Source organism: Cnephaeus nilssonii, assembly GCF_951640355.1.
Source record: "Cnephaeus nilssonii genome assembly, chromosome: 4".
Lineage (NCBI taxonomy): Eukaryota > Metazoa > Chordata > Mammalia > Chiroptera > Vespertilionidae > Cnephaeus > Cnephaeus nilssonii.
This window is the reverse complement of record NC_137075.1, coordinates 101,301,461-101,324,257: the sequence shown is the minus strand read 5'-3', so window position 1 is coordinate 101,324,257 and position 22,797 is coordinate 101,301,461. Positions and strand designations below refer to the sequence as shown.

General features: G+C 45.3%; 1 protein-coding gene across 4 annotated transcripts in view; it reads left to right on the top strand.

Moving 5' to 3' along the window:
- UNC79 (unc-79 homolog, NALCN channel complex subunit) overlaps positions 1-20,793 on the top strand; it is a gene marked incomplete at both ends in the record, with an annotated part of 163,937 nt that extends 143,144 nt beyond the window's left edge. For all 4 annotated transcript variants that reach the window (XM_079768872.1, XM_079768871.1, XM_079768869.1 and 1 more), the window contains 7 exons: positions 3,034-3,123; positions 5,252-5,427; positions 6,399-6,585; positions 8,008-8,205; positions 9,938-10,015; positions 18,973-19,014; positions 20,593-20,793. In XM_079768872.1, coding sequence (XP_079624998.1) covers positions 3,034-3,123; positions 5,252-5,427; positions 6,399-6,585; positions 8,008-8,205; positions 9,938-10,015; positions 18,973-19,014; positions 20,593-20,793 — 972 coding nt within the window. The remainder of the gene's footprint in view (positions 1-3,033; positions 3,124-5,251; positions 5,428-6,398; positions 6,586-8,007; positions 8,206-9,937; positions 10,016-18,972; positions 19,015-20,592) is intronic.
- Positions 20,794-22,797: the final 2,004 nt, after the last annotated feature.

Here is a 22,797-nt window from a genome sequence, read left to right as displayed (position 1 = left end):
GATTTAATACAAAAGCAAGTTAGAAAACAACCTCAGCCTTATAAATAGTGTATGTATGTGTGTATGCCATATGCATTGGAAAGAGCTTGGAAGGACTCAGTCACAGTGGCTGTCTCACAGGCAAAGGACAAGAATTAGGGTTATGGTGATTTTTTTTCTTTTTACTAATTTGTATTTTCCAACTTTTCTACATTGCACATGTTACTTTTACAATTTAAGCCAGGGGTCCTCAAACTTTTTAAACAGGGGGCCAGTTCACTGTCCCTCAGACCGTTGGAGGGCCAGACTATAGTTTAAAAAAAAAACTATGAACAAATTCCTATGCACACTGCACATATCTTATTTTGAAGTAAAAAAACAAAACGGCAAAAACACCTGCATGTGGCCCCGCGGGCCGTAGTTTGAGGACGCCTGATTTAAGCAATGTAACTTTAAAATCAGACATAAGTTTAAAGGAAGAATTGGATATGATTCAATTCATGTTTTTGGGTTAGAGTATGTTTTCAACACCTTTATCATTAGTTTTCCTATTGAAAGAAACATAGGCCTTCTAAAGCAAGTGGAATGTGACTCTTTGTGTGTGTGTGTGTTTTTAAATAACACACCTAAGGTTATACTGATGTTTTGCAGATTTAAATAAAAGGGATGTGTGAAAATTATATGCTTTGTTTTATAAGTGTATATAGCTCACTAAGATAATTCTGACTATAGAGTGTATTTTAAAGCTTTTATTAGATGTAGTTGCTGGTCTCTAGAGTAAACGTAACTGAGTAATAGTAAAGTCTTTGCTCTCACTTTCTTTTTTTTCTTCTTCAATTTAAACTTAAAAGACAAATATTAAAATACCGCTCCTAGTAATTATTTTCTGTGACATTTGCTTACTTGAGAAGGAACAAAATATTGCCTGTGAAAAAAACAAATCCCTTTCAAGACATGCAGTGTGTGTGCTCCTGTTTGCATGACATGTGAAAGGTCAGAGAAAATGGAATAAATCGGGGGGAAATCCTTTCTTGCATTAAAGGATTAATATTCCAAAAGCAGGGGCACAATAACCTTTTATAATTCCTTCACTTGATTTAAATGAAAAGAAGAAAACCTTAGCACATACGAAATGCTTGGAGACCTCTCCTGCGGAACTGCCAGTGACCTTATTCTCCTGTTTGTTATCCTGTCAGCGGGACTGGCAGGCGTAACATCCCAGAGGAGAGAGGAGGTGATACAGTTCAGGGCCGTGCCGATGTACATGAAAATGGGAAAATGATTTCTGACTGGGTGAGCTAGTTAAATATGTAATGTTCCCAATTTTCCTAAAGGAAGCTGAGAAAGGCCTTAGCACAGCATTCAGATGGCTTCAAAGACGGCCTGCTTTTGATCCACAGTAAACCCAGCCTGTGGGTTCTCCCATGCAGCTTTGATGTAGCGGCCTGTCTGCTCATTTTCCTTTTCTCTACTTAGAGTCCTAAATTCACTGCCTTGCCCTGAGAGAGTAGGCTTATGCCATTTACTAACCTGAAGCACAAGTGTGCTTTCTTTTCCTAAAACCTCCCAAACGTGCTGCTGGCATCTGGGGAAGACGACCATTTTGTTTATTTATTTACTAGAGGCCTGTTGCACGAAGATTCGTGCAATAGGCTTTCCTTCCCCTGGCTTCCAGCACCGGTTTTCCTCCAGCACCCAGGACCCAGGCCTTCCGCCTTTGCTGCAGACTCTGGCCAGAGTCTGCCATCTTCGTCTTTGCTGCAGACTCCAGCTGGAGTCTGCCATCTTCGCTGCACACTCTGGCCAGAGTCTCCTGTCTTCATCTTCACTGCAGACTCCAGCTGGAGTTTTCCGTCTTCATCTTTGCTGCAGAGTCCGGCCAGAGTCTGCGGTCTTCGCTGCAGACTCTGGCTGGAGTCTGTCATCTTCATCTTTGCTGCTGACTCCGGCTGGAGTCTGCCATCTTCATCTTTGCTGCGGCCGGAGTGCTGCTCCTGTAGATCCCTTCGCGCCCCCCCCCCCACCGCCCTCCCTCTCATAGCAGGTGTCCTTCCCCACCTGGCCGCTCTGCGCCTGGAGCAGCTGGGTGGCGGGGTCGCTGCCATCTTTGTCCTTCTAATTTGCATATTCATTCCTGATTGGCTGGTGGGCGTCACGGAGGTATGGTAAATTTGCATCTTTCTCTTTTATTAGTGTAGATTCCTAGCAAGAATACAACAGTAATACATTTATCTACTCAATAGTGTACCTGCCATGTATGAATTGAGTTATAAATGACTTGACTTGAATATAAACAGTCTGGCTCTTCCAGCAAACAATATTTGTTTATATACTTTTGTGTGTTTTTAAAAATTTAATTAATTAATTTAAAAAAAAATTTGTGTTGATTTCAGAGAGGAAGGGAGAGGGAGAGAGAGAGAAACATCAGTGATGAGAAAGGATAATTGATCAGCTGCCTCCTATACTCCCCCCACTGGGGACTGAGCCCACAACCCAGGCATGTGCCCTGACCAGCAATCAAACTATGACCTCGTAGTTCACATATTGGTGCTCAACCACTTAGTCATGCCGGCTGGGCTATATACTTTTGTTTTTAATAGGGAAAGTCAAGGTTCTGCTGGTGGAATTTGGTGTCACATATTTCATGAGTAGGTAAGACTCCCTAGAGGGATAAAGTGTTACTGTAGTTTTAGTATGACTCCTGTCCCGAAGACTGATGCTAATGGCTTTACATAGGCTAAATCTTCGTATACCAGCCGCTTGAAAGGCAGTCCACCAAAAACCAGCGAGATCGCCCAGTGGACAAAGGCATGTCGCCCTGTCTCCCATAGGCTGCTTCTTTGCTCTCCACCACAAACCTTTCATCAATGTTGGTCCCAACTCCGGGCAGACAATCACAGACTGTGCTGAGAGTACTGGAGTGAGTCAGAAACCTAGAAAATGAAACAGCTCATTAGCAAACAGCGTGAAATCAGAGGGAGACAGTCATGGCAGCCAGGGCGGAAAGGAAGGTGTGACTCTGAGCGCACGCCCGGCGGTGTCCTTGTGTTTCAGTGTGGCACGGCGGCCATGGAGTGCGTGCGGCAGTCCATCAGCGAGGTGCTGGACTTCATGGCAGACATGCACACGCTGACCAAGCTGAAGGTAAGAGCGCTTCCATGTGCCCGTCTCTTAGGTTAACAACACGGTTTGAGAGACTTAAGCAGACCAGGTGGGAAGTCACTGTTACCTGGATGCTCCCCATGTCTGGGAGGCTGAAGAACTGAGTCCCGCCTCTGCAAAGAGTGAAAGGAGAAAGGAACGGATGTTTACGTGGCATCGGCCATGTGCATAGCTTTATTTTTGCCATTTATTCAGTTCTCACAATGCCCCCATGGAGGTGTTATCCCCATTTTACAAATGTAGAAACCGACGCCTGAAGTGCTGCAGTCATTTGCCCAGGTCACACTACTATTATGTGGTGGAGTCGGGGCTGACCTGAGACTGTAGTGACTCCCAAACCATTCGAATTGCACCTCATTTAACTACCTAGAGCCTCAGTTTCCTCATTTGCAAAACAAATCTAATGATACCTACCTTTGCTAATGGTTACAAGGTTTAATGTGAAATAATGCATGTGAAGAGACTTGTGAACTGTAACACATTATGCAAACGTAAGCCATTTATGGTTTTTATCTGCATTGAACCTATCTTCTTCAAGAAAATAATTAAAGACAAGGGATAGAACAAACTGTAATTAGCAGATGGGCAAGTTCCCAGTGAATTTGTTGAGCTTCTTGCTGGTTTTGCAGGGTGCAGTGAATTGCTGATGCAAGTCAACTTCCCTGCCATGAGCCCACTGAAAGATTGATGGTCTGAGCGATTTGAAGCAGGCCCTGGACAGAGGGCAGAAGAGACTCTAACCATGGCCCAGCGAGCAGCCAGATTGCAATCTGGCACTAAATGATTCCTTTTTGATAAACAGGATCTAGTCATGCCAGAAGCTCGTCAGCTAAAAATATGGCCCCTTTATCACCCAACGCAGTGGCCAGACTCTGCTCAGATGGTCCAAGTGTTTCTTGGGACAGCAATAGATCTGCACATCCTAGTGGAAAGTAGAATCAGACTTTAACCCTTTGCACTCGCTTGCTTTTTTCTCGATTCCTTTATTCTAATGCTAACCGTGTCGAGTCACACTTGACATCCGAGTGCAAAAGGTTAAAGTGATGATTTCTCAGCCTATCCAAACCCAGTCATTTCCAAGGAAGCTCCCCTAGCGTTTGATCACACGCTCGTTACTGATTGCCACATTGGGTTGCCTACACTTAAATGGCTTCCATGTACAAAGCAGAGGGGACAATTGTTACCTAAATATTTTTAGCTCATTTTATATAGCCACTTTCAAAATACAGAGAAAAAGAATAAGAAAATCCATGATGATCAAAAGGTCGGGGACTACAGACATAATCCACTCTCTGATTTTCCTTTGTATTAGCAAACAGATGAGAAAGGTCAAGTGGCAAGTGGCTTATCTAAGGTCATGCGACTAAGACAGAATGAATGGGTCTAGAACGTAGGTCTCAACTCCAGTTCAGGCCTCTTTCCACTCACTAAGCCACACTGAGCAAAGATATTTTTTCTGAATTAATTCAACAAATATGTAATAAGCATCTATACTGTACCTAGCACTATTCTAAGCATTTAGGATGCAACAATGAACAAAAACAAATACATTAGCTGCCCTAATTTAATTTATAGTCTGGTAGTGGAGGCCAAGTTTAATGAAAATTTTATACAAACTAAAGTAAAATTGTGACTTTCACAATTGCATGAAGAAGGGGGTAGACAGTGGCATAAGAGCTTCTAATAGGATGAGATGGCTTAGCCAGGGAGGAAGTCAGGGAAGGCTTCCTGGAGGAAGTGACATGTAAGCTAAAATCCAAACAATGAATAGTTTATTAGGTGAAGAGAGACTGGAACAATATGTTAGGCAGCAAGAACAGCATGCATGAAGGCCAGTAATGGGAGGGAACCACTGTAGCGGGACCGCAAAGATGAAGAGGTAGGATGCAGAGCTCTGCAGTAGCAAGGTCATACCAGGCATTTTAGGTTATGCAGAGGAATTTTTTTTTCTTCATCCTAAGAACAGTGGGAAACCATTGACGTTTCAGTGGGTTGTATGCTTGGGAGTGGTGATAAAAGGTGTGGAAATGACAACCTGATCGTTTTAATGAGTGACCTGGAATGTCTCAGGTACTCTGCCAAAGTCACGAAAAAGCATTTGGTTTTGTAGAACCACATGAAGGCATGTTCCCAGCCGCTGCATGAAGATACCTTTGGTGGACATCTCAAAGTGGGGCTGGCTCAGATCGCAGCCATGGAAATCTCCCGGGGCAACCACAGAGATAACAAAGCTGTGATTCGCTATCTGCCTTGGCTCTATCACCCCCCTTCGGCAATGCAACAAGGGTAAGACCCTAATTATTCCAGCGACGAGGGTACATAAGGCAGGAAGCACCCTGAGTTCCTTCCTTGGGCTTAGTGAGAGCAAGTGATGCACTGAAGGTTCACGGGGTGGAATATGCTTGGTTGGAAAGATGGGAATTGAGACCCATCTGCATGCTTACTGGCTAACCTGGCAGCATTTTTGAGCTTGAGTACCTCATGACATGGTGCCAGCAAAAGGAACTGCCTTCACACAAAAACCTCAGTCACCCTGAGGGATGGTGAACACTTGGCGCCTTGTCACTTTAACTCTTCATTTCAGCTCATTCAGTAAGTCCGTAGGTATTTATTGAGCACTCACATAGCTTCTGTGTTCAATGAGCTTAGATCGTAGCTAGCACAAGATCTACAGCAGAGATGAAATAAGAGTGCAAGGGGGTGTGAACCGTGATCCTGCCTCTAAGGGAGGATAAGAAGAGAGGTGCCCATGGGTAGTTTATTTGGGAACTCCAAGCAGGCTTGAGCCTGCCACTTTCGCTGGTTAACTTCCTGGCTGGAGGCAAGGTTTGGAGTGGGGGGTGAGGAGGGCAGGAGAAAATAATTGGAGAGCGGGGAAATGAGGGGCTGTGTGTTGTACCTTCTTCTCTAGTCCCTCCCCTCTAGTGGGGATGTCAAACTTTCTAATGAGAAGAAAGGAAAGAGTTTAGAAGAGACACTGCTAGTCAGAAAGGCAGTAGGCTTGTGGAAGACTGGTATTTAATCCTGTGTCACCAAAGGCTGCTGTTTGCTCAGGAAGCCTAGATCCAGGATTAAAGTGGGAAACAAAAACCCCCCGGTTACACCATTTTGTTGGCGCTCTGTCACCTTGGTGTTTTGTTTTATGTAACTGCCTACGAGACCACACTTTTAATCCCTTCCCTCCATAAGCATTTGTTGAGCAGCCAGCGAAACAGAGAACATAAAATCACCTTGAACACTTCCTTCTTCTCTAACAGACCGAAAGAATTCATCGAGTGTGTCTCCCACATTCGTCTGCTGTCCTGGCTGCTTCTGGGGTCCCTCACTCACAATGCCGTGTGTCCGAACGCCTCCTCCGCCTGCCTGCCCATTCCTCTGGATGCAGGTTCCCATATTGCGGACCATCTTATTGTCATCCTGATTGGATTTCCAGAGCAATCAAAGGTAAGTGATTCCTGCGAGATTAAGACCATATGCATCGAAATTGCTAATGGAAACCCTTATCAGCCAATTAGGGTTTTTTTGAGAAGAAAATGCATCTTATCACAGGCCCTCCTGTGGATATTAGGAAAGTGACTTTGTGCTAATGCCTTATTTTAAGTTGTTTAAATTCCCAGACTATCTTTTCTTCCCCCTAAATTGTTTTCGGTTTACTTTTATGAAGATAAATTATGGAGGCAAGCAAGAGTCAGCTTCCCAGGCATTTCTGTCTGAAAATAATGAAGCGGAATAAGAGGCTAGAAATACAATAACAATTCTGTCATCAGTTTTTAGAACCAGATATGAAGTGGAGGAAAATGTATGCTCTACCTAATTCTTCATGCACGAGCTTTTCAACTCAGATCTCTAGGGATGTAGGGAGATACAGAGTGAAAATAAGAAGGCAGTTGGGGACTCACTAAAGTACACATCAGAGGCACCTACACAGAGGAACTTTGTAAATGTGGAGACAAAGGACGTGCTGCAGGGAATAAAGTAAACGCAAGGCAGGCATCAGCCCTGAGCCAGTCCAAGCAAACGAGACACATTGGCACTGATTAGCTCTGAGGAGCCAAGGCCCCAGCACAGAGCTTAGACGGAATCTGGGAGGTCATGGTGGGTTTGGGCCAGGACAAGCTGACTCTGTGACAAAACAGAGCACCCGTCCCAGTGACCGGGAGGATGTTGACAGGAGAAACAAGGCAGCCAGTTTCTGATACTTCAACCCAGATCTGTGTTTGATTCTTAGGTACTTTGTAATTTTGTGACCTTGAAGAAGTTACCGAACCTCTCTGAGCTCTGGTTTTTCTTCTGTCAAATCGATGAGCGGGTGGTTTGAGAATGAGGGAGGTGATCTGTGAAAAGTGTCTAGCACAGTGCCTGGGACATTGTGGGTTCCCACTCAATCAGTGCTTACCACCAGTAGGAATACTGCTGCTATGATTACTATTACTAATAGTAGGACTATAATTATGAAGTGCTGGGCAGTGTGTTCATATACATCGACTCATGCACGCCTAACCACAACTCTTTGAGGAGGGTACTGTTATCCCCGGGTTGCAAATGAGGAAACATCCTGAAACGGTAGAACAAGTATTCTTCCTAATGTAGTTTAAAGATGGGAATGTCAGTTTTATTAAAGGGCAAGGGGGTGGGTAGATTTATTCTGTAAACTCAGGTGTCTTCCCTGAAGGCGTGAAGGACAGCTTGTTTTGAGGCAATGGATCATGAATTTGTAACCTGGAGCTAAGCCGCCAGCCCCTGATCACTTGAATGGGCTGTGCTTTGGCTGTGCTCCTTGGAAGGCCAAAGCCACAGCGGGAGGGCTCCCGGGAGCAGCCCCGCCCACATGAGGAGGTAACAGCTCTTCCTCTCCTTCCTCCTCAGACCTCCGTGCTGCACATGTGCTCCCTCTTCCACGCGTTTATCTTTGCTCAGCTCTGGACCGTATACTGCGAACAAAGTGCCGTAGCTACAAATGTCCAAAATCAGAATGAATTCAGCTTCACCGCGATCCTGACAGCACTGGAGTTTTGGAGTCGGGTGACCCCCAGCATCCTTCAGCTGATGGCCCACAACAAAGTGGTGAGTTCACAAAGCCGTTTCCCTCGTGGCCGGAATCTCGAAATGTGTAAACCACTCCCAGTCCTCACTCTGCCCGCCTTAAAGATCTCAGTGGCAATATTATAGAAATGGATTGATGCGTTTTCACATTGTAAACTGGGTGTCCGACTCGCATAAGAATTGTGATAAAAAACAAAATTAACAAGGCCGTTGGGTACAACCAGGTTTTGTTTTCTCTGCCTAGTGCCAAAGGAAGTGTAGACGAAACTTCTACCTTTGAGAGCTGTTTTGGTGCTGGACATTCAGAGAACTAGGAGAGGGGTTCATATTTTTTAAAAAACAAAACCGTAGCAAATTAGGTCACCACACGTGCTCCTTCCACTCAGAGCTTATCCACAGGGACTTAAGCCCCCCAATCTTCAAACCCTGCTCCGCTTTAGGGTAGATGGTTCTCCAAGTGAGGGGCTGCTCCAAACTTACTGGAAAACATCTGGGATCTGGTTAGCATGAGCCCACGTCATTGAACATGCGTGGATTAGTCCTCATGGGGTCCAGGTTAGAGGGTTGTACAGAAGGCATTTACAAGGGAGTCCTTTATTCCAGTTCATGGCTTTGGAAGAGGATTCTGGGCTGGGGAAGCTGCCGGTGTCTTGGGTTTGGGTTGAATTCATATCTGTGAGGTGCAAGGGCTGGAAGAACCCAGCGGGCTCAGAAACCCAGCACCGCACCACCCACAAAAGGCATCCCAGAAAGGAGTTTGAATGGAAATTAGTCTAAGAAATACTTTCTTTTGGTTCTAATTGGAAAGGAGATTATATGTTTCCTTTAGTGAAGCACGTTCTTTTCTTTAGAAAAGCAGGTGTTATTAGACAATTCTGAATGGGGAGAGATGTTTTCGTTCAGTTTAAAGGACATTTATGTGGAATTTGAGGTGCACAGACAGCTGTGACTGCTGTGGAGATAATTACATTTATTGGGTCATAGTGCCTGGGACTGCAGAACTTGGGGATGAAACCCTCTGTTCTGTTATTTTACAGAGGATAAAATGGAGACCTTTAACTTAAACCAGAGATTCAAAGTTTCCTTCTATTGTCATTTGTTTTTTGATGCCTTTACTACCTCTCCTTCAAAGCTCTTTTGATATCCAAATGTCACAGTGAATTTTGTAACAATGTTATAAATGAATTTGAATTAATTTTATTCTGAAAATTTCTTCCAAGCAAAAAAGCCAGTCTGGTAAAACCCCCTGGAGCGTTTAAAGTCCAGCCTTAGGAATTTTCCACAAGGGATACCATCGCTCCTGTATTTTTGACCTGTCATAAGCATGACTGCCTTTCCCATAGCGAACAAAGGCTCAAAGACAGAGAAGGAAACAGATGCCGGCGCTGGAGAGAGGACGGAGTGGAAGGTGGGGGAAAGGGCCGAAGCCTAGGGTTCTGTGGTTGGACATGAAGGAAGCAGAAGCCATTGATCCTCTGGTGTGAATCACAGAGCAGATGAGCGAGATCAACACCCGAATTCCGGGGCAGCCCCGAGAGGGAGGAAGGCTTGGCGATTGGGAGACCTCTGGAGCTTTAAAGATTCAGTTTCTGGTTGAAGCTTTGGAGGAGGACAAGCACCACCCCGTGTGGTCCCCGCGGTCATCGTGCAGACCGACCTCCCGGGCACGGGGCGGGGCTCTCTGTGGCTGCAGCTATTTGCACGGTTTCTGTGTTATTGGAAGTGGAATTGATTTTGGTGTTTCTTGTTTCAGATGGTAGAAATGGTGTGTCTCCACGTGATCAGTTTAATGGAGGCATTGCAAGAATGCAATTCAACAATTTTTGTCAAGGTAGGAAAATCGTACGATTTCTGTAGATAGTTAGTTTCTTGCTGCTAAAAAGCACATGTGGATTCATTTGGATGTATCTTCTGAAGAGGAAAAAAAAGTGATTTAATTTTAATACTCCGAGCTGGGGGTGGAGGATTCAGGCTTCACTAAATGCTTATCATGTTATTTTTTTCTCTTGCTCCACCACTGTGTACTGTTCTTACTGGGTTAAACATGTCGGACCATGATTGCATGCAACACAAGCTATTAAAATGTTACTGGGAATGCTGATCTGAAAACGACCCTCACTTCACCTGTTGCCAAGATATCCAGAAAACGAAGGATAATAGTCTGTGATTGACTTGTTAGCTGGTATTTTTCTCTAAGATAAGTTAATTTTGTTTCCAATATTACTATTCTAAACCATTGGACAGTATATGAAGGTAATCTAAGCATTTGTCATCTATCCAATGACATTAGAAACATACCAGTGGCATAAAAAAGGAAAAGAGTAAAGGAGAACTTGATTTCTCACTCACTTTATCTTTTGATTTCCCTTTTTCCTTTCCCTCCTATCATTCCACCTCTTCGTCTTTCCTCTTCCTGTAGGACTTCTTTCTTTACTCCCAACCTCAATATTCCATGATCTCAGCCACCATCAGCCCCCCACAACCCTGAGTGCATCAGTTTGGAACCTTATAACTTGCTATTTTGCTCCTTGGTTGACTCCCTTCTTTAATAAAGGACGCTTGTCAAGTTAACTCATATGATGCTGAAGAAAAGCAGCCCATTTTCGGGGGAAAACTTGACTGTTATTAGAACACTGCAACGTAGCTGGTTCGAATGATAGTAGCAAAAGTCAACTCTATAGAGAAACTGTATGACTGACACTGGATGGATGATCATACCTGATTTTATTTGTCACAGCTTTATTGAAGTATAATTTATATACAGTAAACTATACCTATTTAAGGTATACAGTTTGATAAGTCTTAACATATATTACACCTGCGAAACCATTACCACCATAAAGATAATGAACATCTTCATCACTCCCTAAAGTTTTCTCATATCCATTTATAATTCTACTCTTCCACCACTCCCTGTTCGCCACCTTCCCATCTCCAGGTAACTCCCGATCTGCTTTCTGTCAGTATAGGTTAGTGTGCATTTTCTAGAATCTGTATATAGAAAAGGCTAATATGCTAAGTGTCCCTCCAACCAGGGGGCAGACGCTCAAGGCAGGAGCTGCCATGATGTTTACTGGCCATTTGCAAAGAAACGGCATCGCAGACCTGGCGCTGGAAAAGAAACACTCGGCTTCCCCCAAGTAGGACACAGGCCCCACCACCACCCCAGAGAGACACCCCACCAAATCGCAGCCAATGCTGTCGAGACCCCATGGTGCAAAATGTGGCCCACAGCCCAGCCCAGCCAGGAAACAGTCGCTGTGGAGCTGGGTAATGACATCACATAGCAATGCCTGGCTTCCTCTCCCTAGCGACAAGCCTCCTTGCAGTTTCTTCAGCTCAGGAACACGACTTGTTTTATAGCCAGGTTCAAACATTTTACACTTTAACCAAAAGTCTGTGAAGCATTTTGCCATGCCTCATCTCATTTGATCCTCACAGAAGTCCTGGTGTAGGTAGATAGGAGACGAGATAGAATCCTATTTTCTTTTCATTAGCCATAAAACGGAGATTTAGAAAGTTTAGAAACTTGACTGAAAAGAAGAAATGGTGGACCTTGAAAATGAATTCAGGTTTTCTCACTGCGCAGAATATAGTCAAACACTGCTGCAGTTAAATACTTTACCCTTTGTTCTCCCTGCATGATCTACAATAATAATCTGCTTTGTGTTTATATTTACTGTGTTGCTGACAATTACCTGAAAGAAAAGTTGGGGTGCTTCACTGGGCTGGAAAAAGTTTAGCTAAATCAGAAAGCAGGTCTATTTAAGCAAGTTTATCAATATACTAGAGGACTGGTGCATGAAATCAGTGCACGGGTAGAGTCCCTAGGCCTGGCCGGTGATCAGGGCTGATCAGGGCCTTCTGGCTGCTGACCGGGGCCTTCCTTTGTTCCGCGCCAACCTCTGGTGGTCAGCACACATCATAGTGAGCGGCTGAACTCCCGGTCAGTTGAACTCCCAAGGGAACAATTTGCATATTAGCAAATTGACCAGCAGGCAGGCCGGCCAACCGCCCATGTCCCCTTCTCCTGGCCAGGCTGGCCAGACCCCACCCATGCATGAATTCATGCACTGGGCCTCTAATATATATATTAGAGGTGTGAAGTTGTTCATAATATTTCCTTATTATACTTTTAATATCTGTAGCATTAGTAATTATGCCACTTTTTAAATTCCTGATGTTGGTGATTGGTGACTTCTCTATTTTTGTTGTTGTTGTTCAGTCTGAAAAGAGGTTTATCCATTTTAGTAAGCTTTTGATTTAAAAAAACACACATCATAGTAATCAGATTTTATTTTTATTGATTTTCTCTCTTCTTTTTCTGTTTTAATGATTTATTATGTTCTTTCTTCTGATTACTTTACATTTAATTTTTTCTTTTTCTCCTAGCTTCTTATGGTGGAAGTGGAGCTCACTGATTTGAGACCTTTTTTCTAATATAAGTGATTAGTGCTATAAATTTCCCTCTTAGCACTGATTTAGCTGCATCCCCAAATTTTGTATGTTGTGTTCTTCTTTTCATTCAGTTCTAAATACTTCCTAACTTTCCCTAAACCCATTGGTTATTTAGAAGTATATTATTTAGTTTCCAAATATTTGGGGATTTTCCAGAGATTTTTTTGTTATGGATTTTAAATTTAGTTTCTTTGTGGTTAGACAGCATACTTTTTATAATTCAAAGTATTTTAAATTTATTGAGACTTTTTTTATGACCCAGAATATTGTCTCTCTTGGTACATGCTCTGTGTATACTAGAAAAGAATGTCTTCTGCTGTTGTTGGGTGTCATTTTCTATTTTAGTTGGTTCAAGCTTATTGATGGTGTTGTTCAAGCCTTCCATGTCCTTCCTTCTGTTTAGTTATTCTGTCAATCACTGAGAAAGGGATGTTGAAATATTGCAATAATTATGGAGTTCCTTATCTTTTCGGGTCTACCAATTTTTGTTTCATGTATTATGATACTATTTTTAGGAGCATAAATGTTTCTGATTATGATGTCTTCATGAATTGAAATTATGAAATGGCTCTCTTCATCCTCAGTAATATTATTCTTGATCTGAAAGCTACCTTGATATTTACAAGATGGTATATCTTTTTCCATCCTTTTCCTTTTAACATCTTTGAATCTTTATGTTTAAAGTGTACTTTTTATAGGCAGTGTATAGTTGGGTGTTGGGGTTTTTAAAAAAATCTAATCTGACAATCTCTTTCTTTTAATTTGGGGTTTTTAAATAATTGTATGTGTTTTGTGATCTTGCTGGGCTTAAATCTATCATTTGCTATTTATTTTCTGTATTTCCCATTTGTTCTTTGTCCCTTAATCTGTCTTTTCCTGATTTCTTCTGGATTGAATTTTTAATGATTAAAATTTGGATATAATTCCCTCTTTTATCCCCCTAGTTTCTTAAGATAGAAGCTGAAATCATTAATTGGAGAGCCTCTTTTTTTTCTCTTCAACCATCAGTATTTAGTGCTCTTAATTTCCTAAGTACTGCTTGAACTATATTCCTCCAGATTTTGATATCTTCTTATTTCCATTCAGTCCAAAATATTTTCTAATTTCCCTTAGGGTTTCATTTTTGATCCATGGGTTATTCAGAAGTGTGTTTTTTAGTTACCATATTAGTTTGATGGTTTAGTAGAGTTTATTATATATATTTTTAACTTATCACAATCTACATTCAAGTACTATACCACTCTATGTGTACTATAAGAATGTACAATATCATACTTTCACTTCCTGTCTCCTGGCTTTGTCATAAACTTTACTTCTACATGTGTTATACACCAAATCACACATTATTATTAAATTTTAAAAATATTTATTTATAGCCCTGGCTAAGTTGGCTGGAGTGTCGTCCTGTATACCAAAACTTTGCTGATTCGATTCCCAGCCAGGGCACAGATCTAGATTGTGGAGTCAATTCCCAGTCTGGGCACCTGCAGGAGGCAATTGGTCAGTGTTTCTATTTTCTCTCGCTCGCTCGCTCTCTCTTCCTCTCTCTTTCAAAAAATAAATAAAAACATATTTGCTATTATTGCCATGTTTCTATTTGTAATTTTCAGTATTCTTCATTCCTTATATAGAGCTAAACTTTCATCTTCCTTCTGCCCAAATGACTTCCTTTATTAATTCTTGTGTAGGTCTCCTGCTGACCGATTCCTGAGCTTCGGAAAGACATTGTTGCTAGGCTTTGAATTCTTGGTTTGAATTCCTCATACTTTAAAGATGTCACTTGTCCACTATCTTCTTTCTTACATTGTTTCTGACAAGAAATCTGTATCATTCTTAACTTTTTTCCTTCCGTCTATCATATGTCTTTTCTTTGGCTGCCTTTAAGATTTTTCTCTTTCCCATTGTTGTTAAACCATTTGATGATTAAACACTTTGGTGTCGTTTTTCTCATGTGCTTGGGTTTGCTGAGCTTCTTAGATCTGTGAATGTATAGTTTTCATTATATTTGGCGAAGTATCAGCATGTTTCTTTATCTCTTTTCTTCTTTGCCTCTACTCGACATACTCAGTATTTCCTTTACCTTCCTGACTGTATTAAGTATAGTTATGATAACTGTTTTAATGTCCTTGTCTACTAATTGTTATGTGTCATTTTGGGGTCTTTTCTAATTGCTTGACTTTTCTTTCCATTATGAGTCACATTTTCCTGCTTCTTTGCATGTCTAGTAATTTTTTATTGAATTCTTGACATTTTGAATTTGACTTTCTTGGGTGCTTGATATTTTTGCATTCTTAACATTATTCTTGAACTATATTCTATGACATAGTTGAATTACTTAGAAATAGTTTTATCCTTTGGAGACTTGCTTTTAAGCTTGGTTAGGTGGGATCAGAGCAGCATTTTTGCCTAGGGTTAACATTTCTTCACTACTCAGGCAATATCCTTAGTACTCTACTTGGTGTTGTATGATTTACAAGATTTTTCTACTCTAATTAGTGGAAACACAAGTTTGCTGGTCCTAAGTGATCAGCAGGGATTTTTGCATCTAATATTTTGGGGTGTTTTTTCTTCAGTCTTGAGTAGTTTTGTCACATGATCGGTATTCAGCTGAAGACTCTGAAGATCTTACAGATCCTCAGAGCTCTTTGTCTCTCTCTGTGCAGCTCTCTCCTCTCCACCGTGGCTAAAGTCTGTAAGGCCTCCCTGGACATCTGGCTCCATCGCCTCAGTTTAGGAAGCCTGCCAGGCTCTCCTCCCTGTGCAGCTGCCTGATGACTCTGTGGAGGCCGTGGGCGAGGCTGATGGCAGGGCTCACCTTGTTTGTTCCCCCTCCCTCCGTCATCACTGCCCAGCATGGCTGATGGTCAGTGTGTGAGAACCATTGTTCCAGACACTCCACCTGCCATTCCACTTGTTTCAGGCAGGAGGGTGAATCTGGTCTTTGTTATTCCATCGTTACTGAAAGAGAGCGTCTCACAACTAATTTTAATTTTGAGGACTGGAAAAAGCATGGAGTGAAATGAATACATTCAGCCAAGCAGGGCGTCTTCAACTTATCCTGTAGCATAAACCAAGATAAGAGAAAAGGGATCACTTTCATTATGATGAAAAACAACCTTTTTTTTCAACTGTCCTTTAGTTTTCCAGATAATGCTTCTGGAGAAGAAAAAACAAACAAACAAAAAAACCCAAACAACTTTATTATAACATTACAGAGCCTAAAATAAATTACACCTAATTCTTACTGACAGCTTTGTAGGAGCCACTAGCAAAAGGGAACTGAAATGAATGCTATTCAATAAGTCAAATTAGCATTCCTGAAATAGGATGACTGCTGGGTTATATAACACTCTCAATAATAATGAGATTTAACCTGAAGTCGTTAGTCATGTGACTTACCAATCACAAACCCGAAGGTCCCTTGTAGGTATACTTTAGAATCTTATGGCCACATGTTACCTCAATGGGGAAATAAAAAAAAAAAAAAAACCTACTAAAACCAACCTCACTATTCCCCTTGATTGCCTCAGACAGAGACAGCAGTGGGAGCAGTGTCCCCCGGGGTCTGAGTACTCAGCATTCCCTGGCTCCTACCCTCCCTGTCCCTTGGGATTCTTAACAAGGGGCTAGTTCAAGTATTCCCCAAATATCAAGAGGCATATGGGCCTGCTGCCACATCAGATAGGCCAAGAGTCAATAAAAGTCTATAGACCTGAGGACCGCAGGGTTTGGTTCTTGCTGTACGGACGCCAGGAGGAAGCGGCTTTACTAGTTTATTTTTTCCAGTCAAGACTGTCTGAGCACACGGCCTTATCTGGCACCAACGTGTGTAATCCTACAGTTTGTTATGAGTGTTGGTGGCAGGGGGAGTTCGGGAGAGGATGTGACTTCCTAATATGTTGCATTTTAGTCCAATGACATCTTTTGGGACACACCAACCCCATTTCTAAACACAATATTTATGTTAGAAACTGAACATTAGCTGCTGCAACATGAGCACTGTGTTTAGAAGTCCACATCACTGGAAGTCAAATTAGCAAGTTAATGCGCATCAATAGCAGGTTGAAAGTCAAACAGCAGCCAGCGTTAGCCCTGAGAACAAAAGCACAGAGAGAAATGGATTTTATCCCTTCACCAGGTTATTATTATGTTTTTAATGTTTTGATGAATTAAATGAGACCAGCAGTGTATGGCCATACAAGTGAAGAGAAAGGTCATTTATACTCTCTCCCCCACCCCCAAGTCTCTCTTCCTGGTTCTCACTGTGTTCAGCGCATGGCTGTCCTCCAGTTTGCCAAGGCTGGAAACCTCAGCTTTTTCTTTGACTTTTTCCTCGCTCCAAAGAGCAAACTCGTCCTCAGACCCTCACAGGTGATCCTGCAGGCAGCATCCGTCTCCATCCCAGAAGCCATCCCTGGTCTGACCTGGACCGTGGGGGCCGCCTCCACACTGGCCCTGCCTCCAGTCTCCATGCCCGCCCGCACCCTCGTCTGCAGACCGCGCCACAGTCATCTTTCTGGAGCATAGTCTGCTCGCGGAGAGGGGGCCCCTCTTCAGCAGTTGTACTGAACTTGGAGTAAGATCCAATCTCCTCACGTGGCTTCCCAGCTCCTCTGTGGCCAATGATGCCAGGCCTCCCCTCTGCTTTTCTAAGCTGGTTTCTCCTGGCCCTCTCTTGAGAACCACACCTTCGGCCTCACGTGGGCCCCTCCTGCCTCCACACCTCTCTGCACACGCCCGCCCCGGGCTTTGCTTCCTGGGGTGCTCTTGCATGACTTTGCCAGGGCTGCTGTCACAGGGCATGACAGATGGATGGCGTAAATGACAGACATGCCTGTCTCCCCCTTCTGGAGGCCGGGAGTAGGCCACTAGGCAGCAGCAGGGCGGTTCCTTCTGAGGCCAGGGAGGATCGTGCGGGCCTCTCCCTGGGCTCCTGGTGGGTTGCTGGGGTCTTCGGTGTTTTGTGGCCTGTAGATCTCTGCCTTCGACTCACACAGCATTCTCCCGAATCTGTGTCCAAATTTCCCCTTTGCATCAGGACACCAGTCCTATTGGATTAGGAGCCCCCCTACTCTAGAATGACCTCATCTTAACTAATTCCATCTGCAGTGACCCCATTTCTAGATAAGGCCACATCGGAGGCTGAGTGGGTAAGGATTGCAGTATCTGTTTGAGGGGACACAATTCGATCCGTGGGAAGTCACATTGGGGGAGATGATAAGATGCTTATAAGCGTATTAAAACAAATAAACCAGCGTTCTCAAACGTATGGGGTCATAGCCCCCTTCCTGGTTTAAATCCCACCGAGCTTGAGTTCTGCGGAGCACACTTTCAGAAAAGCTGCGTCCTGTCCCCGACATCCGGACTTGCCGGGCCACGGATGTTCACTTCTGTTCCGAGGGCGGAAACGTGGCCGAGAGAGCAGAGCCGACAGCCCGGGCACCCCGGACCTCCTGGGGAGGGCAATCCGAGGCAGCAGGGGGGCCGGCACCCCAGCCGCCTGCGCTCTCAGGGCCTCCTCTCCGCCCACCTGCCTGTGCACCCACCCCTCTCGAACCCTGGCCCGACTCACTCCCGGGGTCTCACCTCCCACGTCACACCAGGCCACTCCAGGCCTTGTCTTTTTCCATCCCTGAAGCATCCGACCGCTTCCCAGTGACGTTCGCTTAACGACTGCGGACAGGTAGTCGCCCTGCTACTCGGACTCCATTCTAAAGACCCATGGAGGGAATCCTGTTTCAGGAAAGTGAGGATTTAATTAAATAAATACACATCTAATTCCCCGTGCCCGATAGCTTTCAAGAGACAGTCAGTCACTTGCTCTGAAGTGTGTGTTTCAGGCGCTCAGGGGGCGCTTGTCGACCTCCAAATGCCACCAGCGCAGCATGGCTTGGCCACAGAAAGACGCTGGCTTTTTAAAAAATAAGTAATGGATGGCCGAAATTTTTAAAAAATATGTGTTTTTTTTTAATTGATTTCAGAGAGAGGACGGGAGAGGGAGAGAGAGTTAGAAACATTGATGAGAGAGAAACATCACCGATCAGCTGCCACCTGCACGCCCCGCACTGGGGATCAAGTCCACAACCCGGGCATGTGCCCTGACCTGGAATCGAACCGTGACCTCCTGGTTCATGGGTCAATGCTCAACCACTGAGCCACGCCAGCCGGGCAGAAAGACGCTTTTTTGATAACGGGTACCCCGCAGCAGGGGCCCACGTCCTTTTGTGATGTCAAAGGAATTCAGTGTGCCCTGCTGTCCCTCGACTTGTCGAAGCTTATGTGGGAGAAGGGGGAATAGTCATAACGAGGCTTCTGTGTTTCTCCACACAGCTGATACCTATGTGGTTGCCAATGATCCAGTCAAACATCAAGGTGAGTCACCCCTGCAGGCAGGCTCCGTTCCCTCCAGAGAACGGCCTGACATTCCTAGGGCTCATTCGCGCTCCACTTACTGTGGAGAAAGATGAGTTCTACCTGCTCCTGCTCCCTGGGGGCCCTTAGTACAGGAGACCCTGTGGGCCAGGTGAGAGGCCTGCAGCCCAGGTGGCAGCGGGAGCCTCTGTTGATGAGGGTGGGGGCTGGAAGGGGGGGATGAGTCCGGGTGAGGCTCAGTGACTGACTGGAATGCAGGCTGAAAAGCTGCCTTCAGAGGGTGCCCGTGGGGTCTGGTCCCAGCATGCCCAGTGCCATTTCCTGGTCGCTAACATTGTCATTCTGTGATGGGAAGAATTCTATTAAGAAAGAATAGCGTTGAACGAAGGACAGAACTGAGCTAGCAGGAACCTGTCCCACCCCTCATCTTACACAAGAGGAAACCCAGGACCAGAAGGAGGAGGGGCTCAGACAGGGCCCGGCAGCGGGAGGGGCAGCCCTGAAGGAGCGCATTTCCTGCTGCAGTCCCTGCCGTGAGTGGTGCATTGTTATCGCAGGGCCAGAGACCCTCCATGACTAGTGAGCAAAGTTATTGGGGCTTGACATTGAGTTACCGAAGCTGGCCACCCGCTCCACCCACAACTGGGCCCCGTTATGGCACTGGGAGCTGGGGTGGGGCCGGGGGGGGGGGGGGGGAGACAGAGCCTTCTCAGAGTTGGGGAGGGATGCTGGAAGAAGGAGGGGTGATGTCAAGGTACCCAGGCACCAAGAGAGAAATGCAGCGGCTGCAGGCTGAGTCCCGACTCATGGGGTGGTCCTATCTGTGCCGCTGGTGGATGAAACCTCACCCCAGTCCTCGTCCTTATGGGAAAAGTGCCTGGACTTCCAGGTTGCCCCTCCCCCACTGGGTGATAATTCGTGGCAATTTGATGTGGATGGACTGCTAAGAGGAGGCCCACGGAACTTGATGAAAAGCTAGGAGACATAAGAAAAGCTGGCAGCCTCCGTTCTTCATGTGAGTTAACGTGAGAGCAGAGAGGTTATACGCACGACTCGAGTGTAGTAAGCACTCACCATGTGCCGAGCTCTGTTCTGAACCCTCCGTTAATGCACGTACCCTTACAAAAACCCCGCGAGGTGAGGAAATGCCAGCACAGCCTGAAAAAGTCTGTTTCCAGAGCTGTCCAGGGAGGAGCCAGGACTTGAACCCGGGGAGCCTGGCTGCCGAGCCCAGGCACTTCCTGGCCACAGCAGGCTCACGTGGTGCACAGCTCCCGGGGGGCACGCAGAGGCGCTAGCCGTGCACTGACGTTGCTTTCAGTGCCCGTGGCAACGAATGAGTCAAGCTAGGAACGGCGTGCGTTGGGTGGATTTGGGCCAGGCGGACTCCAGAAACATGGTACCGGCTCACATCCACCGCCCTGAGCGCTGCCAAATTCGAGAGCTGGCCTTCTTCAGGCCAGACAGCCCTCGGGCCACGTGAGTTCTGCCCGCCCAAGTGCAGGCTGGCACCCCCTGGGTCCTCTGTGAACGTCAGGAGGAAGGAACTAACTGAGACGCCCCGCCCTTTCTCCACAGCACTTATCCGGGGGCCTCCAGCTTCGCCTCCAGGCCATTCAGAACAACGTCAACCACCACAGCCTGAGGACGCTGCCCGGCTCGGCCCAGAGCAGCACCGGCCTGGCGGCCCTCCGCAAGTGGCTGCAGTGCACCCGGTTCAAGATGGCCCAGGTGGAGATCCAGTCCTCGGAGGCAGCCTCGCAGTTCTACCCGCTCTGAGCGGCGCCTCGGCTCTCCGCGACAACATTCTGGTTTAGCAATAATGGGTTTCCAAACACAACCATGTGATCAGGCAGGCTGGGGAACATACTGGTACTGTACATTCTCTTTCTAGTTTAGTCCCAGACGTGCAGAGGCCGGAGAGGGCCGCCGACGAAGCTTTCTTGCTACACATATTTCTGATGACTCCTTGGGCTATCTGATTAAGTGTTTCCTTACATTATTTTTTAAAAACCAAATCATTTTTCTTTATCTAACTTCTATTTTTTTTAAGAAAAAAAAAATAGACTGGTGGGTACTCACAGAAAAGTTGTATAAGTCCCCCTGTTGCTATTTTTGATGATAGAGAATAAATAGGGTTTTTGAAACCTTTGTAGTGTTTTTTCTTAAAATCCACTCTTGGCGATGCAATAAATAAAACACCCCGTCACCATAAGCCAGTGACACTCGACCGAAGCTTTTTGTCATTACCCTGGGAAAAGTGGCAGCTCGCAAGGACCATTACAAAGTGCACTTAGAAATTAGGTGGTCAAACTGTGCCGATCGCTCCCGTTGTTTTATAATAATATCATTTTCCAAAACTGTCCAGTATGTCTTATTATTTTTAAAACTAGTTTTTCAATGCATTCGTTCTAGGCTGTACTTTTCTTGTAAGCTTTATGATAACCACTTCAGTTTTGTGAATAATAAATTTTATTCTTTTGTTAATACTTGTATACAATTCAATTTAAAACTGTAGATCGCATACTGGACCAGACACCCCCACTCTGGCACAGGGCGCCGGCCCGGAGCGGCGTGTCCTAACTCGGGATTTCAATAGTGTGGGAACACCGAGATTGATCCGCGCCCGTGCTTACATCTGACTGTGCATTCACAAAGGACGTTTCCCTTCTCTCTCCCTGTAATGCACTGACTGAAAGACTTGATATACCTTTAAGCTGTACAATGACATGCTATTAAATGCATTTTTTATTATCTTTGTGAGCCTGGGGTTTTTTAAAACCAGTGTATAGAGCTAGAGTTTAGTTCCTGATAACCGTTTCTTCTAAGCTTGTAATACTTTGAACTCCCCTGAAAGCTGAAGTACAATTATTGAGAGGACAGGGCTTTCTTTCAGCTCACTGGGTGAGAGGCACACACATTTGTTTAAGTCCATCCTCTCCGAAGGACTTGAAGGGCACGAGGCAATTCCTCTCTCTCTTTTTCATGTTGGTTAGTAAGAGGCTCTTCTTTTTTTCCGGGAAGTCTGATACCTTCATGGTTCTCAGGGAGAAAAAGTCCTCGGATGTTTCAATGTTTTGCATGAGTTCTAGAAAGATGGGGCAGATCTTCATTCTTGTGAAAACGTGCAGGGAACCAGTAGGCCCGTGTATTGAGAGTATAGAAACGACCATTCTTATTTGCTAGCAAACTCCCCTGAGAGGCCTTCCCACAGGCAGGGTCCTCTGTCCGGTGGCGCTCGGTCACGCTCCGTGAGCGTTTTCCTTTGTGTGACAGGAAGTTGCACATATGTGACCTCACTTGTAAACCGTGACAGCTCTCGGGGTGCGTCCTGTCTATCCCCAGGGGTTGGCATGTAGCACGTGTTTAATGAATGTCTGTTGAACTGAATGGACTTGATTAAGGCAACGGGTCTTCCTGGAGCTACCCAGCGGGCCCAGCCAGGACTGCGCTGTGACATTCTCTTTTTGTGCAGGGATTGTGAGAGGGGGTGATGGAAGCAGGTGGAGGTGGAGGCCCCGGCTGCTCTTCCCCGTCCAGGCTTGCCTGGAGGCCTGGCTCTTGCTGGTCCCGAGCCCGCCCTGCCACAGGCAGCCAGGATCTTCGTGGCCCTGTCCTACAAGTAGGCAAGGCTCAGAGTCACCCACAGCTTCTCTGACCCCATCTTCTCGCCTGTTCTTTGAATGGACTTCTGCCTCAGTTTCCCTTTGTATTTGCTTCGCCCCCCCACCCCCCACCCCCCAAGGACTGGAGATGAGCCCATAACTCAGCCCTCTTGACCGG